The sequence below is a fragment of the Musa acuminata genome, chromosome BXJ3-8 (assembly GCF_036884655.1).
Source record: "Musa acuminata AAA Group cultivar baxijiao chromosome BXJ3-8, Cavendish_Baxijiao_AAA, whole genome shotgun sequence".
NCBI lineage: Eukaryota > Viridiplantae > Streptophyta > Magnoliopsida > Zingiberales > Musaceae > Musa > Musa acuminata.
This window is the reverse complement of record NC_088356.1, coordinates 45,472,607-45,491,520: the sequence shown is the minus strand read 5'-3', so window position 1 is coordinate 45,491,520 and position 18,914 is coordinate 45,472,607. Positions and strand designations below refer to the sequence as shown.

Genomic DNA, 18,914 nt, shown 5'->3' with positions numbered 1-18,914 from the left:
AAGGATATCAACACTCAATTTTTGTCAAATTAATATAAGTAATTTCATAGCGAATAACAAGAAAGATATTAATAAAAAATAATTAGGTAACTTTGAGTATATATATTTTCCTTGAAGAGTATATTCTTGAAGAATATAGGTTGAAAGTTTATTGTAATATTCTGCGTATATAAAACAGAAAACATCTTGATTTCATCATACATATGAGTTATCCAAAACTATGCTGTTGTGCTAAATTAGCCACTCAATTTTTGGTGCCCTAAAAATAACAGCGTGGTCAACAAACCCTCCACCTTCCATGCACATGCAACCATGTCAAGCCTTCCCTCGTCAAACACGGCCATCACCAACCCCTCCTCAAAATGTGCACCCGAAGAAGAAGCAGCAGAGGCCACAAATCCTTTGACCGCTTCCAAAGGGATCACTCCACCCCTCGAAGAATCCTGTTAAAATCCCCCTTCATCCCTTCCCTTCCTCTCAGGCTTGCCATAACAAAGACTCTTTGAGAACCAATCTTTCTCATCTCCTCCACGCCGGCGAGAGCAGTAGCGACCCAGCGATGGAGATGAGGAAGATCGCCTGTGCCGTCCTCGTCGCCGCTGCCGCGGCCACCACCGCCCTGGCGACTGAGGCCCCGGCCGCGGCGCCAGGCCCCGCCAGTGCTTCCTTCGCAGCCACCCCCGCGGTTGGGGCCGTCATCGGAGCTTCCGTCCTCTCCTTCTTCGCCTTCTACCTGCAGTAGAAGAAGTGAAGGCGAGCCTCATGCAGGGCTTACGTGAACAGTGAACGAGTGGGGTTATTGTTACCGCTGACATCTTTTGATCTCTAGCATTCATTGTTCTCCTCCTTCAAATAATGTGATTGGCGAACAACGTTGATGTTTAATGTTACTTCGTCTTTCTCTCACATCGCTTTGGTATCACTATTCTTCTCCGGAGTTTGTGCCAAATGGACTCCCTATGAGATTGCTAACTGTGACAACCAAACTGGTCGAGAATCGTAAGTAACAAATCACCAATATAATTTACTATGATCTAATGATGTTAATGTAGGAATCGATCGATCTAATTTGTCCCATTTCCCTTGAATTTGAAGAAAAATTCTTCAAAGTGTTGAGGGTCTATGCGAGAATCGAAGGAAAAGTTTGGAATTCTAAACCATTCTTAGGAGGTGTAATGTGGGAGAATATTTTCTAAATAAAATTTCATCGAATAGTATTAACATAACAGTTGTCTATATGATTGATCGAAAATATCAACCACGGAAAAGAGTTAGCTGTTTATGAATCAAGAACAAAAGTGTGTCTTGTTTTATTTGAGTTAGTAAGTGATTACAGTGAGCTAAGGGATGGTTTCAGCTTTGTGATATGGAAAGTTGAGGCCTTGTTGATTCTATCACAGCCCTGTTTCTGTGGAGGTTAGAAATGAGAGAAGAGCAGATGCAAGCTGAGGCGGCATCAGCACAGTAGGTAGTCAGTCACACTGCATACAAATCTTCCCTGCAGAGAAAGAGAAGCCAAGTCAACTGGTGAGGCTGTGAACTCAGAGGCCATAGAAGAGTGACAGTTGACTTTGGATTGGCTTGACATGGAACTTTATGTCTGATAGACTATGAAGCATGCCCGAGTTCAAGCTGAAAGATGGGTGTGAACTCTTGGAATCGTTCTACAAATATGAGCTCCATAAATTGAATTCTTGGAAAATCATGCAAGATGCAGGATAGTATTTACGAACATAATAAAATTTTAATCTATCAAAGATTCCAAAATCTCGATACAACTTTCTTCCAATATCAAAAAACTAGTTTTTCTTATTATCATATTGCTTAAAAATATTTTTTTGTCGACTCAATGATGATATGATAAAGATCTATTTGCACTACTAATATTCTATTCTCTAATGCTGAAAGTGGAAAGAAATAAATTGATTTATAAGGGTAATCCATCTTCCATAGTCCAATATGATATGATGTATAATTTATTTTGGTTGTTCATATTAGTTTGAAAAATTAAAATATAATAAAACAAAGGAATAAATATTTATATCAATTTGGAACTCATCACAACAAAGGAATTGTAGTCGTAATTAATGTTCAGTGACTAGTCAGATTTAGATAACTAGAATTATCATTTCTTGAAATGATGAAAAAATTAAAGAGTTTATAATATAATTATTTGATTATTCACAACTAAGCCGATGTATATAAACTATTTTGATACTAAAGGGTGAGATGATTGTTGTAATTATTAACTCAATATTAAGAGTTTATTCCCTATCGGAAAATTATCTGATGCACTGAAATGCAAAGAAAAATTTTGAACCGTCTGATCAACCATTTCTTGACTTTACGATTGTGATTCCTATCGGCTTATTAATTAAAAGAAACAGCATACAATGAATCAAGAAAGATAACAATTTATTAGTATGTAAGAAATTAATGTATAAGCTTTCCTACTCGTATGCTTTGCACGTATCTAAATCAATAGAAAAAAGGGTTTAGCTCAGACTCCGTTTCTGACCCAATCAATAGAAAAAGACGGTCTTCGGTTGTCACTCGAGTCAATCTCGTCGGGTTAACAAAACCCGACCGGGTTTTGATCGTAGAGCCCCGCATGCTCCCACCCGAACCTTGAACTCGGCTCCCACTCGGCCGAGTCGACCGAGTGACTCTATGCCTTTCTCCTCCGACCGTCTCTCTCTGTCTTCAGATGCATATGTAAAACCCCATCTTCCATTTTTGATCTCTTCTTCTTCCTCCTCACTACGCCCTCGCCGCCGCACAACCCTAAGCTCCTCGGCTTGTCACAGAAGCCTAATCTCCGTTCCGCCTGAAACCTAAGGTCCGCCCCCTCCGGTGCCGCCCGATGGTCCGCGCGTACACACAGGATCATGTGTACCACCACCCGTGGGACCGCGTGACGACGGCCGCCTGGCGCAAATTCACGGATCCGGACACCCCGGCCCTCCTCTCCCACATCGTCGACGTCCACACCCTCCACCGCCGCCTCGACCCCGCCTCCGGCCGCCTCCACGCCGTCCGCTCCATCACCGTCCGGTCGCCACCCCTCCCCTTCATCCTCCGCCGGATCCTCGGCCAGGATGCCGTCGTCTGTCACTGCGTGGAGTCCACGGTGGTCGACGCGCGCGGGCGGTCCATGGAGATCGTGGTCCGCAACGCCAGCCTCCGTGGCCTGCTCGAGGTGGAGGAGCGGTCCACCTACCGGCCCCACCCGGACCTGCCGGAGGGGTGGACCGCCTTCCGGCAGCAGACCAGCATTCGGTGCAAGCCGCTCTCGGCGCTTGCGGCCGTCGCCGAGAAGGTGGAGCAGCGGTGCGCCGAGAGGTTCCAGCAGAACAGCGTCAAGGGGAGGGAGGTCGTCGAGAGGATCTGCAAGTATCTGGAGGCCGAGGCCTCCGCGGCCATTTCTTGCTGATGCCATGCAATCTGTGAAGGGCCAAACACAAGAGACAAAGGTAAGGGTGTTGTTCCCCTCTTGCGATCCATTTGAAATCCATAGAATAAGGTTATGATGTTGTCGTTGATGGTCCTTTATTGGATAATGTACTCAGAAATGCTTCAGAAATTGCTGTCAGCTATTCCTTGTTGTTGTTGCCTAAGCTCGGATGTGTTGTTGTTCTCCTGTTGTGCTTCTTTTTGTTACCATAGAGCTGTGTTACAATTGTGTGATTTGGTGAACTAGATGCATAGAAATTGTTGGAGTTTGCCTCCTTGTGGAAACTTGAGGTTGCTGATCAATGGGATATGTGATTCATTTTAATTCTCTTTCGATATATTTGGAGTATTGGTAGTTTATATCTATGCGCATCTTGTTCGAGGCCTTCCTCTCTTGTCGAAACAATAAAAAGTAGAATCATTTTTAGTTACAAGGATAAAATTCATTTATCATCTTTACCCTTGATCAACTGATACCAGTTTAATTCTCGATGCACTAGGAGTTGAGATGAACAGTATTTAAGGATTCATCTTGAGATGAACAGTCACAATATTTAAGGATTCATCTTGAATTTGAGCTAATCATGGGGTGAAAAGGAAAAATCTTGTTGACTGCATACCTGTATTGTCATATCTTACCTTATTCTAGGATCCTCCATAATTTACAGAACATTAGCACCTAAAATGGCAGTTTAAATGACCTCAATGTAAAGGAGGGTTTATCTGCCTACTAACAATTCTGTAGCATACATCTGCCAGTATCTTTTATGATTTCCATGCAATTAACATTATTTTTGTCAACACTCTTCTTTTCCTCAGCTTAGCTGGTTGGCTTATGTTTCTCTCCAGTCCTTTGATGTGAAGTATCTGATGAGTAATTTATTCAATTGTCTTTTACTTTCCAATCCAAAATTTCTGCTTTTTAATCATTCGGCTTCAGTTAATTTTGCTTTGCGTTTCATTATTGAGTACATATCTCTAATACCATCAATGCTTATATTTCATGAAACTTTTGCTGGTGCAAACATATGATCCACCCTTTTTCCCATTGAAAAAAGAAAATCTAAATATCTGACTATGATTTCATTCACTTAATCAATTAATCATCCATTGCAATTTTTTTTTTGATAAGTGATACATTGTAAGATTGTAACACAGCAATTATAACACTAAATTTAATCCCATATTAATAGTGGATAAATAGTTGAGTTCACTTATAAGAATTTGATGAGTGTACTATCATTAACTTGACTTTAAGCATCTTTGGCCAAGTTGCTTAACAAGTTAATGGGTCATGACCATACATCCTATTTGGTTCTCTTCATAATTATGGCACCTTATCTCTTTTCCTCTATGCATTCTTCTTCATATGTTTTTTCCAATAATCACCAATCCCATGCAGAGTTGCAGTACTTTCTTTTTTTGGCACTTGCAAGTGTATTTGAAGTTGCTGTATCTGACTAATACCATGGGGACCTCATAAATCTTTATCTTCTCTTCTTTACCACTATGATGTCTTTATGGCATGCTATTCTGTTGTCATTATGAATGTCCTATTTCATGCCAGAAATCATTTGTTGGTGATTCTCATTAACAAGCAAATGTGGCTTTTGAATATAATTTTGCACCTGTTCCTTTTCAATTTTAGATATCTATTTGCTGTAATTTATGGCTAGTAGCTGATAACAATTACTAGAGCCGCATGTTAGCAGAGATATATTTCTCTGTCCCGAAAGTACTATTGTTGGGTTATTGATTGTTATGCAACAGCTTGACATTTGGGTTGGCACTCTAAGCTGAAAGAATGAACTGGGATAATTGTTACTCAAACTCTCAAAGTATGTCATTGCCTTTCTGTTCTTTCATGGACTGAGACCAGTAAAATCAACTGGCTGTTTAGCTTGAAATTTCTGATAGTGAATGTATTTTGCACACTACTTAACTGGTAAAGAGATTTCATTCCCCAGTTTTGCATAATTATGGTCGGAAGAATATGCAAAATGTCAGGACCTCAAAATGTAACCTTTTCCATTACAGTCTATAAAATTAGAACTTGATGATGCCATAGACCTTATCTTTCTAATGTTCAACCACCCAAAGGGTCTTTTTGAACAGGTTATGATGCAGGCTGTGGATCTATGGATTACTCAAGGATAGGTATGAGTGAGTTCCTTACAACTGGTTTCGAAATATTTTTGCATGTTTTCACTTCCACTTCTTTCTGGGTTACCCTTAAATGGCTAAAGTGCTGATGAGAATCTCCTGTTAGATTGGACTATATTCCTTGTGCAACCCCATTCATGTTCTTCTACATATTAGATTCCCATATAATTATGAAAGAAATGGTCTTACACAGATGGTATGTCACAGTCCAGATAACTATAACTGATTTATCAACCTTATCGAACTTTCCATTTTAAGCTAGTGTTAATGGTAGTAGACTCGTCTAGTCTTTATTAGTTGATTGGTCGTCTTTCAATACAAGCTTTCTCACTTAGTATTTTAATATTCTCATGTAAACAAAAATAACTCAAAATCAAAATATAACATGGTGCATGTAAGTTGTAGTTCAATTGTGACTTCACACATCGTGATGAATAGTCAAGTTAGGATCAAAAGTCCTTTCTTACTTAAATATCTTATCATGTTTAGTACTAGGTTAGTTATGATATCATTTTATGATAATTCACTTGATGAGATAACAGATCTACTAACTTTATTAAGCTTTAATCACTATCATAAAATGCTTAAGATCAAATTAGTGTTAGTAAACCCATCTAGTGCTGTACTTAGATTGCCACCTCAACTACAACTCAGAACTTAGTTTCAAAATAAACCCAGCACTTATAGTTTTGGATAATCTTGAATAATATCCCCCAGTGAATTAGCATGTAGGCTTGAACTAACAAGCTATTTGATTGCCTAGAAATCTATGCCATCTGTAAATTTAATTAGAAGTAATTTACTTACAAATACTTGATTGCATACAATATATCATTTGCAGCATATACATATGATTACATATTTACATGCTGCAACATTATTGTGATCTAAACTTCGGCATGTTGCATTCTCCTTGGATGGTGTACAGCTAAAAAGTGAATGTGGGTTCTCTTCCTTCCATCATACTAGTAAAATTTGCTATTTGCTGTGAAATAACTTCATATCATTAAGTCAGAAAATATGACCAAATACAATTAATGACCTCAGTGTCCAATTGGGCTCCCCACCTTGTATAAGTGCTTAGAACAGTGCCCAAGTAAACCATATAGAAACTTCACATTCCCAGAGAAGACCAAACTCTCCAAACCAATCAAGAAATCCTTTGCAAACATAGAATAACATAACAGTGTACATGCTAAATAATAGTTTAATAATAATAGTGCAAAATGTGCATTAAGAACATGCTTAATGTAACAATTTTCATCATCCTTGCTGAGGTAGGTCAACTCCATGGATGTTACTCTTGCATCATAGCCCCAAATTAATGTGTTCCAGGACAAGAGCTATTATATTGGTGTGCAGTGGTCTTCCTGCTCAAGAATTTATTTCATTCAGAGCTGAAGCAGTCCTCACCACTTGAAAGGTCCATATCATGGGACATCAGTCATCACACCACAGCAGGCCACACCCATTGCCATTAACTCATTGCAATGGCCCCACTGTTATCTAAAAGAGTCCTTGGTTGGGATTAGGATTTCTCTTCTTCTCTGGGAGATCAGATCATGTAATTTTAAGTGGTAGTAGAGCAAGACTACATCAATTTGATCAGTGTTCATTTTACCTGTCAGGTAAAGAAGATAATTTGAAGAGGGAAAGTACATTGCAATCCCCTGCTTAAGGTTTTGACTAGTGGGGTACGTGCTCGAGCACAAAAGACCACCGTGTTGTCATGTTCTTCGAGTGGGTTGTGTCTTTGTGTCTGTGATCATTAAGCCCATAGACTTATTTCATGGCTGACACCTTCAGAAAGAACTTGGATGAAGGATGTTGTGGCTCTTGGAGATCTCTTGTCCATCGACGCTGGATGGGCTGCAGCATTTGGTCATCAAACAACAACATCCACCGCAGATTAAGAGCATGACAATTGAATCAATCACGGGTAGCTTCCAGCCAAAAACATTTCATGTGCATTGACTTGCCACTTCCTATGGTTTAGACTTCAGAGGGGAGAAAAAGGAAAAAAGAAAGCAGAGCATCCGAGTACAGCAATTTAAAGTGCACAGCGATGCGCCTTTTTGGACGTAGCTGTATCAACTATCGGGGAGAGAGCGAGAGAGAGAGAGAGAGAGAGAACTGGGCGGGTGGACTCGGTTTGTCTCTTCCGCTGTTGCTTCAGAGATTTCTGACATGTCATATCGGATTCACGGGTTCTTTGGATTCTGCATCCCTATCAGCAGTAATCTTCTCCATTTGTTTATCCCAAGCATGTCTTATCTGCAATGTTTAATTGTTTAGCAACAATGATGTTGAAATGAATAACTGATCATCGATTAATGGAGTCGGATTGACTGCTGCAGTACATTCACTGACCGAGGAGGACTCTCTGTATCTGTCTCTCTTTAATGCCCAAGGACTAAATCTAACAGCCAACACGGCGACTCAGAGACAGCAAACAGTGCCGCAGCATCACTGCATCTGAAGTCAAACACAATCCTTCCTTCGCAGCAGAATACAAATCTGATGCAGACACAAGGAGTGGGAAGAAGGAACACCAGAGAGCTTGCTGCCATGGCTTCCTCCTCAGCTCTCCGCACTCTCCTCCTTCCTCTCTTTCTATCCTTTCTCAGTACCCTCAGCTCTTCCTCTGAATCAGACCTCCTCCTTACCTTCAAGTCCTCCATCGAGGACCCTACCTTGGCTCTGTCCAACTGGTCCCCAAACTCCACAACCCACTGTAACTGGACTGGCATCACTTGCTCCAACGCCACTTCTCTGGTTACCTCTGTTGATCTCCACAACCTCAACCTCTCTGGTGACATCTCTCCTTCCATCTGCCACCTCCCTCAGCTCTCCCACCTCAACCTTGCCAACAACTTCTTCAACCAGCTCATCCCTCTCCAGCTCTCTGAGTGCGCCGGACTCGTCACTCTCAACCTCAGCAACAATCTCCTCTGGGGAACTCTTCCTGACCAGATAGTTCTGCTCTCCAATCTCACCACACTTGATCTCAGCAGGAACCGCATCGCAGGGCAGATACCACTCAGCTTGGGTTCTTTGGGCAGCCTCCAGGTTCTAAACTTGGGAAGTAATCTGTTCTCAGGTATCCTCCATCCTCCCCTCTTCAGAAACTTGAGTGAGCTTGTCCTTCTTGACGTGTCTCAGAACCCATCTTTGGCATCTGAACTGCCGCAAGAAATCGGGAGACTGGCTAAACTGAGATGGCTTCTGATGCAAAGATCTGGTCTTTACGGTGCCATTCCTCAATCCTTCCTAGGTCTTCGTGAACTGAAGGTTTTAGACCTTTCCCAGAACAATTTGACAGGGAAAATCCCCTTGGGGTTTGGGTTGGCCTTTCTGAAGCTGACTACTCTGGATCTCTCTCAGAACATGCTTTCCGGATCATTTCCTACTGATGTTTGTTATGGGAAATCTCTCATCGAGCTCAGTCTTCACGATAACTCCTTCACTGGTCCAATTCCTAATATCATCGAGAAATGCTCGAGTCTCGAGAGGTTTCAGGTGCACGACAATAGCTTCGCTGGGGAACTTCCATCTGGTTTATGGTCATTGCCAGAGTTAAAGCTCTTCAGAGCTGAGAACAACCAGTTCTCGGGCGAACTACCCGATCTGGTTGGAGTGTCTTCTCGGCTCGAGCAAGTTCAGATCGACAACAACAGCTTCACGGGTAGAATTCCTCGAGGTCTCGGTCTGGTTCACACCATGTACAGGTTTTCGGCGTCGCTTAATGGTTTCTCTGGCAATCTCCCTGAGAGCATCTTTGATTCGCCTGTCTTGAGCATCATCAATTTGTCCCACAATTCTCTCACTGGATCCATCCCGGAGTTCAGGAACTGCAGAAAGTTGGTCTCTTTATCCTTGGCAGACAACAGTTTCACCGGGAACATCCCACCTTCTCTTGGGCATTTGCCGGTGTTGACGTACATCGACATTTCCAACAATAAACTCAGTGGCGAGATCCCATTGGAGCTTCAAAACTTAAAACTTGCTCTGTTCAATGTTTCTTTCAATCAGCTATCAGGAAGTGTTCCACCTTCTCTGGTTTCTGGTCTTCCAGCTTCATTTCTACAGGGGAATCCAGGCTTGTGTGGACCTGGGTTGCCTAATCCATGCAATGTGCCACCGGGAAGGCAGAGATTCAACACCAACAGATTGATTTGGGCAGTAATCGTGATGTCCATTGCTGTTGGTTTCATGGTATTAACTGCAGGACTGTATGTGGTATATAGGTTGTCTCGAAGCAAGTCGAATCCATGTACATGGAAATCAGTGTTCTTTTATCCTCTCAGGATCACAGAGGAGGAACTGCTGATGGCTTTAGTCGAGAAAAATGCAATCGGTGAAGGAGCTTTCGGCAAAGTTCATGTCGTCCAGCTACCAGGGGGAGAATTTGTTGCAGTCAAGAGATTGCTCAACTCCAGTAATTTATCTTTCAGGAAGGTGAAGTCGGAGATCAAGATACTGGCAAAGGCCAGGCACCGGAACCTGACCAAGCTGTTGGGCTTTTGTTACTCCAAAGGCACCATTCTTCTCATCTTCGAGTACCTGCGAAAGGGGAGCTTAGGAGATGCTCTTCGTCGACCGGGCTTTTCGTTCGAGTGGAGTCTTCGCCTCAAACTGGCAATTGGATCTGCACAAGGATTACTCTACCTTCACAAAGATTATGTCTCGCAGATACTTCACAGGAACATGAAATCTAACAATATTCTCATTGGAGATGATTTTGAGCCAAAGGTATCCGATTTTGGCCTTGATCGTGTGATTGGGGAGACCTCATACAAATCATCAGTAGCTTCCGAGTTGGGTAGCTACTGCTATATGCCTCCAGGTATGCTATATAATGTGAGAAAACATTGCTTGCAGTTCTTTCGGTGTCAAGCCAATTTAATCATGAGATGCCTTTATTCTTCTTGCATCAATTGTACTGAAGTGGATTGAAATCACAATAACATTGATGATATACAAATTACAGCCACATGATGTTCTTGAGTGAAATAGTAGATAAGTCTCTTTTATGCTACAGACGTAATGCACTGCACTCTAGTAATGGTTAATATAATTTCCTTTAGCTGAAATTGTAACAACAAGATCTACTTGCTATAGATGCCAAGAACATTGCCTTGCTTCATTATAAGCAGTTGGCACTGGAAACTGCATGATAATGTATGCTGCTAATGGTTGCAGAGTATGGTTGCAGCAGCAAGAAACCATCAGAGGAAATGGACGTGTACAGCTTCGGGGTTGTGCTACTGGAACTCATCACCGGAAGGCCAGCTGAGCAGCCAGAAGCTCGGGAGATGCTCGACGTCGTCAAGTTAGTAAGAAGGAAAGTAAACATGACCAATGGAGCTCCACAAATACTGGATCCTAAGATCTCTGGCACGGCACAGCGAGACATGTTGGAAGTACTGGAGCTTGCTCTTCGCTGCACTGCTATTTTGCCCGAGAAGCGACCCTCGATCATTGAGGTTGTCCGGTCTTTGCAGTCACTCGAGCCAATCATCTACCCTCCAATGTGCTCCGGTGAGCTGCTGCCTTCGGGCCAGCAGTGAACAAGAACTCTCTGCCAGTTCTAGTGGTTCCAATCTGCAAAGAGTGCGAGAAAGGATAAAATGTTTTACATAGCTTAATCTATTTTGTTGTTGTTTTTTATTTGTATTTTCTGAGGTTTTTAGTTTGATTTGGAGGTTTGTACAGTGAGAAATAGTGATATGGAGTAGTACTTGTTGCATCAGTTGAGTTATCAGCTACCAGATTTGACTTGCTACTTTGAGATATCAGCTTATAATTATTTTCAAGAAGAAATTGTGAACGATATGACAATGCAATCCCAATCGTCGTGTTCACATGCTGCTGCTTACGTTTGACCCTTGGCCAAGGTCAACCCTCATCCCCCGTGGCCTACAAAAATTAGAAATATGTATTTTTCGATTTCTTCCTCAAACAAAGTTGAATAACGTGTGAAAAATATGAGAAAGCAACTCCGATCTTCGTGTCCTATTGCTGCTTATGTTTGACTTTGAGGACAGATCAATCCTCTAGAGCTAAACAAAAGTCAACTCTCATCTACTGTGCGTGGCCTGAAAAAGACACAGAATCCTAAACTTCAACACATCAGCAGCTTTAATCCCAAAACCGGAAGATGCAAAGAAACAATGGCAGAGATTAGAAGATAACCCGGCTAGCAAATTACAGTCATTTTCTCCCGATACCTTCGTCTTCCTTCTAGTATGCACCTGTTATATTTATAGATGATGCCATCAAGAATGAATAGCTTTGACGATTCTTATTCAGGTACATCAAAATTTCCATGACTGGATATTAGAAGCACAAAGGTGCTTGGAAGAAAGCTATTGCACTAAACAATGGAGCATCAAACAGTTCAATCAGGTAAATAACTGTTGATTCTTTTGGTGGCCTTTCTCGTTGGGAACATCTACAACCTGAATAGATCGCAGTAAGTCGATGGTTATGGTCTCGATCTTTTTAGGACTTGTGGAACAGATTCTGAGTGAGGAAGAACATTAGCACAACACCCACCAAAACCTCCATGGATGCTCACAACACTGCACTCAACATAAGCAGCTTCATGGCTGACATTTCAGTATATACGCGAACTATAAATTTTTTTCTGATATTGGAGCTTTAGCTATTTGTTTCTTCAATTGATTTATGTCTTTCAGAAAGAAAAGGAAAAGAAAATTCTTATGGAAAGAAAATTTCACATCGGTGAGCTCCTGCCTGCAGATAGTGTTTTCTTCCTTTTTGTTTCTCAATTTGCGTTGACTTATAGCAGTTCTATTCTCACCAAGTTTTAAAGGTTTTTTATTCTGCTTTATTCAATCGTTTCAATTTGCGTTGAAAGAAAAATCTTGTCTTCTGCCCACTTTTTTTCTCATCGATTTCTAGGATCAAAATCTAGGAGAGCTGGAGCTGCGAAACTTTGGCCGTCTTTGGAAGATCTTGAGCAAAAAGTTTACTGTTCTCTGTGTTCATTGGCCTCATCTGCTCAATTAAGCATGGATGTTATCAGGTAATAATTACCTGAAATAAATAAATGTTATTTCATTTTATATATTGGAACAAGCAGTCGTTTTAGTGTAAACCAGACAAATATCATAGTTGACATCCGGTAACTCTATATTTTCACCAATTCACAATCCAATGAATGGATCAGGTAACTGTGATCAAATTTCTTTAGTTGTTCATAATTATGACAGGATCCACTACAAGTTCTCCAAATGGTCACTTGTGGTTAGTTGGATATTACAAACTGTACTCGAGAAGAGAGATTAAAAGAGAAGCATGCAGTTATGGAGATGAAATATCAATTTTGATCACTCCAGAAAGCCGAAATGTGGTGCTAAAGAAAAAGAAAAGAATTCTTTGGAACGAATGATTATGGTACAGAACCATGCCTGCAGAGGACCCTGCACTTCAGCACCCTATCTTGAACATAGAATCCCGGCATCACCATGATCTTAACTCGGGTAGCGCCTTGCGGTCTGTGCCTGTCCAAGGGAATATCCTCCATGTAGAGGGGATTGAATTCACGATCTTCCTCGACACGCAAGATCGTCAAGGGTGGGCTGAAGGAAAAGGCCAGCAAATGGAGCAACCAAATACACTTGGCGGCGATAAAGAAGCATTGCAGAAGCTGCTCAGGCCATGGCGCTGACCAATCAAGCATGGAAACAATGCAGCTCATTTTTTGATCGCAAAACCTGCTGAAATCCTCACTGTAGTACTTGGTCCCTTTCTGCAACACCTCGTTCCAGCTCAAATTCCGAAGCCCAACAAAAGATGAGAAGTTCTCCCTGCACTTTTCCCGGGGATCCAGAAATTTTGGACAACCATTCTTATGGAACACACAGTTCTCGAAATCCTGATATAGAGTTTGGTTTACGAATGCTTCCAAATGATAGATAACTCCTTTTGAGTACTTACCAGTGATCAGTGCCATCTGATGTGGCTGGAGAAGTAAATTTAGTTTCTCTGACAGATCATCATCGGATTCCTCAATCTGGTGGATGAGCATCTTGCAGAACTGCTTGACTGAGAGCCTGGCTTCTGAAACTATCTGCAAGAAGCCCTCAACCATTACCTCTTGGCTCACAGGCATCGAATTGTCTCTGTTGCTGCTCATGGCCTTTGTTCTCTTTGACAAATTAGATCTGTCCGAAATCTGGGAACTCTTTGGATGCATACCATGTTTTAAGGCCTTCTTCAGCTCTGCACAATATGCTTCTAAACTGACTAGCTTCTGTTGCAGCTCTCCCAATGAGGACCTCATCTCTGAGACTTCTGCCAGTGCAGCATCCCTGTTTTCATTGGCCTCGAGGAGCTCCTTCTTCAGCGATTCCAGTGATAGAACCCCCCATTCCTTCAAGATTTGGGACATGCCCTCAGATTCCATCATTTTCGGTGACATCTCCGGCTTGGATTTCTTTTTTGATTTTGGAAACAACCATGAAAGACCTGACCCTCTGTGTTTTATGTGTGTCTTTACAGATTGCTCGGGATCGTGTGAGACCTCTGTGCGCTTGGCATTCTTGAGGTTCTTCCGATCACCACCCACTTCCATGTTTACAGTTTCTTGGTTGCATGTATCGTTTGTCAAGACTGTTGTATATTCTCCAGATTCTGTTCTTCTACCTAAGGACTTGACATCATCAGCTTCCGAAGAGGCTTGCAGCGGGGGCATATGGTTAGCGCATGAGGTTCCATTGGATACATTCTCAATTGCAGAGGGAATGTGCAGTTCACTGATTGATGGAGAAAGCTTATTCGTACTTCTATTAACAAAGGCAACTGCTTCACTATCTTTTCCTTCTTCCAGACCGATTTCATTCCAGATTTGCGATAAGCTTCTATTCTCCGGATGAAAATAGTGGTATCCGGGCAGGGGGTCCTCTTCATAACTCTGTTGGAAATCTCAATAAAGAAGGGAAGATTATTTGACAAACCACACAATGAAACAAATTGAATAGAAGAGCAATTGACAACAATCCTGGAAGCATGGTTCCAAATAGCACTTCTTTTTTGAGCAATTAGAATGTTATCAGTTTTATCTAATAATTAGTATAATCCCTAGTAACTCAGTGAAATGTTCTGAAAATAGACCAGAAACTTACAGGAAATTACCAAATTGAATAATTTTAACATTCCAGCATGAGAATCCTATAAAAACACAATTTAAGAGTAATTGTTTCATAATTTTGCTCTAGAAGCATGTCCAATAAATAAGATAAAAAAGGAATGTAGCGAGTAACTTGTTTCATGCTGGCATTCATTCCCGTCTAGTATCTATGTACAACAGAGGATCAAGATAGATGATAATAAATTACAAAATATTTCTAGTGCACTCGTGTTTCCTCTACAGTAACCAGGAAAATGTAAAATCATATTTCCTCTACAATAACCAGAAAGATGTAAAATCATATTTCTTCTACAATAGATGGAAAATTAACCAAAATGCGGCCCTTTTAATTAGAATAGCTTCAGGAACTGATCGATCTCACTCCTTCACAGAACCATACTAATTGGTAGAAGGAATTGGGAGAAGCTTAGATATTGCATTGCATCAATTGGTCAAAGTCAACTCAAAGGATAACATAAATGAGTCAAAAATTAAAGAGCTACCAAGGTTAATAAATATTCTGATACTCTCAAGATCCTCACAAATTGATTAAAGAGGAGAAACTGAGTAGAGAGCACCATCAAGATTCATGACATATAGTATGCTCATGTTTGCATGAGTGTATTTTGGGACAAGGATGATGTTCATCAACCTGAAATTGGGAAAACTAACACAGATCAATCTTGGTGTTGTGAAAGGTTCGGCAAGATAGTAAATATGCTGATTTATAGAAAAATAAGGGAAAACAAAGATAAGTGAGAGCAAGAGGATATAAAGCGAGATTAATAAAACTAGGACATTAGTAGTCCAATCTATCCATTCAAACAATTGCAAGACAGTTCCTACTTTGAGAGAGAACAGATAACACACGGCTCTCTCATTCTTTTGCATGGATTTCTAAGCATGTAAAGAACCATAAAGAGACAACCACACAGGTGCTTCCTCTTGGGTTAATGCAGGTAATTTAAATACTCACAATAGGACATGAAATAGAAGCATTAAAAAGAGAGGTTCAAAACTATGAGATTATTTTCTCAGCTAAAGGTTTGCTTCAAAACTAAGGCTGTCCTCTCAAAAAGTAACAATTTTGCCCTCTTGTTAAGTCATGCAGACCATTTGTTACTCATTGGTATTCACTTTTGTTGCTTTTGGTTTCCTTTCCTCAAGAGTTTATTTTGTTCCTTGTTTCATTTCCATACATGAAGACAATCTAATGAGAAAAGCCACCAAAAGCTTGTAATTGTTATCTAGCAAACACTTTAACCACTCATCAAGCTGTAATGAACTTTTGGTAAACTAGCAAATAACCATTCAGCCAAAGTATCGAAGGCAATAATAAGATGATTCAACTACACATCATACATGCAAGAATCCAAATAAAGAAACCAAGACACACTGTTACTCCCACAGCTCCTATGGGGAATACAATACAGTGATAGTATAATCCATTAAAATGTGATTAGAACAAGACTGAAGGGGATGCAGAAACCCTGGAAGCTAGCAGAAGCCCAAGTGCTTAAAATCCGTACCGTAACCAAAACACTCACTGAGATCAATAAACTTGGTTAGAAAGGAGTAATGTTAGCTCAACGTCATGTATCCAACAAGAAACAAAGGAATCAGCAAGAATCTGTCAAGAGATGCCATGACATGCCCCCCAATCGATCAAGAAAGCATGTAACAAAATGCCACCTTCCTCACTGGAGAGCGGTACACTCGACAGAAAAACCAAAACTTTACAAGCAAGAGCGGCGCAAAAGCCGAATCAGATGAGCGGCAAGAACTCACCGGCGTGAAGACCGGGTAATCTTCAGGTACCGTGAACTGGCTAGCTCCGCGAGAAACGGAAGGGGAAGCACCGGCGGGCAACCTCACCGCGGCGGGGCTGCCGCCGGAGCCACCTTGGAGCAGCGCCGCGTGGAGCGCCCTCAGCTCAGCTGCCTTCACAATGGCCGCCTGGACGTGCTGCCTGTTGATCCCATGAGCCTGCGCAGCAGCAGCAACACCACCACCGCCGCTAGGCAAATCCATGGAGCTCAGCATCTTCCATGGCATGGGTGGGATCGAGCTCAACGGCAGGAAGGGGTGGTGGTACTAGCTGTAGCCTGAGTGAGGTGATCATATCCAACAACACCACCTTTGGCAGGAAGGGAAGCATAAAAAAGCAGAGACAAGAGGGTGAGAAAGCAAATCCAAGTTCTGGGTAAAAGGCACACACAACTCCAAGGACAGGGTGGAGGAAAGCATTAAATACATGTATTCCACCAAAAAGAAAGCTCCTTTCCATAATTTAGTGCTCAGTGGCATGAATGACCATGAAGAGATGCACCATCTCCACCACTTGCCATGGCCTTTTTTTACTACTTCCATGAACGAAACCTTTCTCTTTCTTCTTTGACCTGGATCTGCTTGGCAGCTCCAGGGGCTGCTTGCATGATGATGCAAATTAGAAATGCACCAACATTAAAGTCACATCACATGGAATGGCATGGAGATCTGAATGCATCAACTCCTCTTGCTTTGAGCTCATCTCAGAACCTAAATCACCAAAATGCTTTTATGTTACAAGATCGGACTTGGTTCTATATGTTCTTTAAGACTGTTGGATTTGGTCCAACATCAGAAGATGCATTTGTCACTATCCATTCTTCCATGGTCCTCTAGCTAGCTTATCAGCCTGCAGAATAAGAGTTAGTGTTGCTTGCTTGTTTCCAGAGTTGGGAGATGGCATTATTAGGACAACCGACGCAAGCAGTGGGCTGTTTGTTGGAGATGGCACATCACTAGTACGTGCCCCATTCATCATCTAATCTTTATTGGATTTGTTTGAGATATGGAGCTTCAATTATGTGTTATAGATGCTGAAGATGTCATTATCAACCAGCTAAGATAGCATATTAGTTTCTCTTTCTTTAACCTCTGTGAGCAGCTGCAAGTTTTATTATGGCTAGAGTTACTACAGTCGATTTGTGTCAGGTTACAACAACTAACAAAAGTAGATAGATAGAGAGAGAGAGAGAGAGAGAGAGAGAGAGAGAGAGAGATTTTATGCAAAATGCAATTGCTTCATACTTTTTCTATTCTAAACAAAGAGAGAGAGAGAAAGAGAAAGAGATGGCAATCATGTTTTGCTTCTTGTCATAATGCACCATGGCATGCATGCGCCGTAAGCAGCAGCAAAAAAGGAGCTTGCAGGCCTCACTTCCTCGAGAGTTCAAACCTTCTGCTTCGTGCTTTCTTTCTCCAAACTCGAGAAGCACATCTATTGGGCGAGTCAAAACTCCGCTACAAACCACAAAAAGCCCCCCTGCAATCCAAGGCATAAGAACGAACTTCTACAACCGTTCATGAGGTAAAGAAGCCAAGAAAGAGAAACAGCGGTTGGAGATGCACATATTCTGCAGAATATTATTCTGCTAGTTTTCTCTTTCCTTCCTGCTGCTTGTTGAAGCCTTGCAAACATAAACAGTACCCACCCAGTGATGGCCTCTATATGCTTTCCGCTGTGTTCTCAGTCACTTTTGCATCCTTCTGGTACATGGTAGGGGCCATTGCCAGATAGAATTATGAGGTCCACTAAAAGGGCTTAGAGGAAGAAGAAGAAGGCAAAAAGCTTTTTGCCTTGGTCCCCTCGTCACGTTGCCCAGAGAACACTTTCCCTGTTCGAATATAGCTCTATCAGCTGGGGGAAAAGATAAGAAGGTAATTGGCTTTGAGAAGAGAGCATTTTAATACATGTTCTTGGACAGTGAGCACACCATTAATATTGAGCAATGCGGTGGCCGCTGCTTTGTTCCCTTGTTGACTTGAGATGGAGAAGACTGCAGTGGAGAATTCTAGTGTTTCCAACCCAATTCCATTTTTCTTGGTTGAGGTTTGACTCCCTTGAAGTTATCATTCCATGCTTGCTCCAATGAAATAAAAGGAACACCTACTTTTCCTTCATCCCTTCAAATCTAATTTGCATCAGAGAATCAAGGGAGAGCATCATGAATTAAAATAACATGCAAAGCCAATGAATGGATGATGGAGAAGATCTTTGAGGATTTATAATTTGCCACATGCATGCATTTTTGCATGAGAAGCTTTTGAACAAAAAAAATGGCCTATAATTTACAGAGACAGCACATTAATATGGCAA

General features: G+C 41.5%; 4 protein-coding genes and 1 long non-coding RNA gene across 7 annotated transcripts; 4 read left to right on the top strand and 1 right to left on the bottom strand.

The window, feature by feature from the left end:
• Positions 1-464: 464 nt before the first annotated feature.
• LOC103996257 (arabinogalactan protein 23-like) lies at positions 465-906 on the top strand. Its single transcript, XM_009417137.3, has one exon. The coding sequence runs from the start codon at positions 560-562 to the stop codon at positions 740-742; it is 183 nt and encodes a 60-aa protein (XP_009415412.1). The 5' UTR covers positions 465-559; the 3' UTR covers positions 743-906.
• Positions 907-2,630: 1,724 nt separating this feature from the next.
• On the top strand, positions 2,631-3,617 carry LOC103996258 (uncharacterized). The gene has a single exon (XM_009417139.3). The coding sequence runs from the start codon at positions 2,864-2,866 to the stop codon at positions 3,431-3,433; it is 570 nt and encodes a 189-aa protein (XP_009415414.2). The 5' UTR covers positions 2,631-2,863; the 3' UTR covers positions 3,434-3,617.
• Positions 3,618-3,763: 146 nt separating this feature from the next.
• On the top strand, positions 3,764-11,401 carry LOC135645828 (probably inactive leucine-rich repeat receptor-like protein kinase At5g06940). Of its 2 annotated transcripts, none has more exons than XM_065164617.1 (3): positions 3,764-5,610; positions 7,245-10,462; positions 10,819-11,401. In XM_065164617.1, exons 2-3 carry the CDS (start codon positions 8,137-8,139, stop codon positions 11,184-11,186), a joined length of 2,694 nt encoding a protein of 897 aa, XP_065020689.1. In that variant the 5' UTR covers positions 3,764-5,610; positions 7,245-8,136; the 3' UTR covers positions 11,187-11,401. The 2 variants fall into 2 exon arrangements, with proteins under 2 accessions (XP_065020689.1, XP_065020690.1); XM_065164618.1 differs by having other exon boundaries at positions 3,764-7,310; positions 7,423-10,462.
• Positions 11,402-11,722: 321 nt separating this feature from the next.
• LOC108953517 (uncharacterized) lies at positions 11,723-12,509 on the top strand. Its single transcript, XR_001979242.2, has 3 exons — positions 11,723-11,862; positions 11,929-12,024; positions 12,125-12,509. It is a non-coding gene; the product is annotated as an uncharacterized LOC108953517 (long non-coding RNA).
• A 294-nt stretch (positions 12,510-12,803) lies between these two features.
• Positions 12,804-17,437, bottom strand: LOC135645694 (IRK-interacting protein-like). Of its 2 annotated transcripts, XM_065164333.1 has the most exons (3): positions 17,028-17,437; positions 16,562-16,910; positions 12,804-14,557 (listed from the first exon to the last, which is right to left on the bottom strand). In XM_065164333.1, the coding sequence occupies exons 2-3, from the start codon at positions 16,826-16,828 to the stop codon at positions 13,034-13,036; spliced, it is 1,791 nt and encodes a 596-aa protein (XP_065020405.1). In that variant the 5' UTR covers positions 16,829-16,910; positions 17,028-17,437; the 3' UTR covers positions 12,804-13,033. The 2 variants fall into 2 exon arrangements, with proteins under 2 accessions (XP_065020405.1, XP_065020404.1); XM_065164332.1 differs by having other exon boundaries at positions 16,562-17,437.
• Between the last annotated feature and the right edge of the window lie 1,477 nt (positions 17,438-18,914).

Excerpts from the sequence above, each read along its gene's own strand:
- LOC135645694 (XM_065164332.1), bottom strand. The coding sequence starts at position 16,828 with ATGCCATGGAAGATGCTGAGCTCCATGGATTTGCCTAGCGGCGGTGGT. Across the intron at positions 14,558-16,561 it reads ATTACCCGGTCTTCACGCCG|AGTTATGAAGAGGACCCCCT; the intron begins GTGAGTTCTTGC and ends GATTTCCAACAG.
- LOC103996257 (XM_009417137.3), top strand. The coding sequence starts at position 560 with ATGGAGATGAGGAAGATCGCCTGTGCCGTCCTCGTCGCCGCTGCCGCG.
- LOC103996258 (XM_009417139.3), top strand. The coding sequence starts at position 2,864 with ATGGTCCGCGCGTACACACAGGATCATGTGTACCACCACCCGTGGGAC.
- LOC135645828 (XM_065164617.1), top strand. The coding sequence starts at position 8,137 with ATGCAGACACAAGGAGTGGGAAGAAGGAACACCAGAGAGCTTGCTGCC. Across the intron at positions 10,463-10,818 it reads CTACTGCTATATGCCTCCAG|AGTATGGTTGCAGCAGCAAG; the intron begins GTATGCTATATA and ends TAATGGTTGCAG.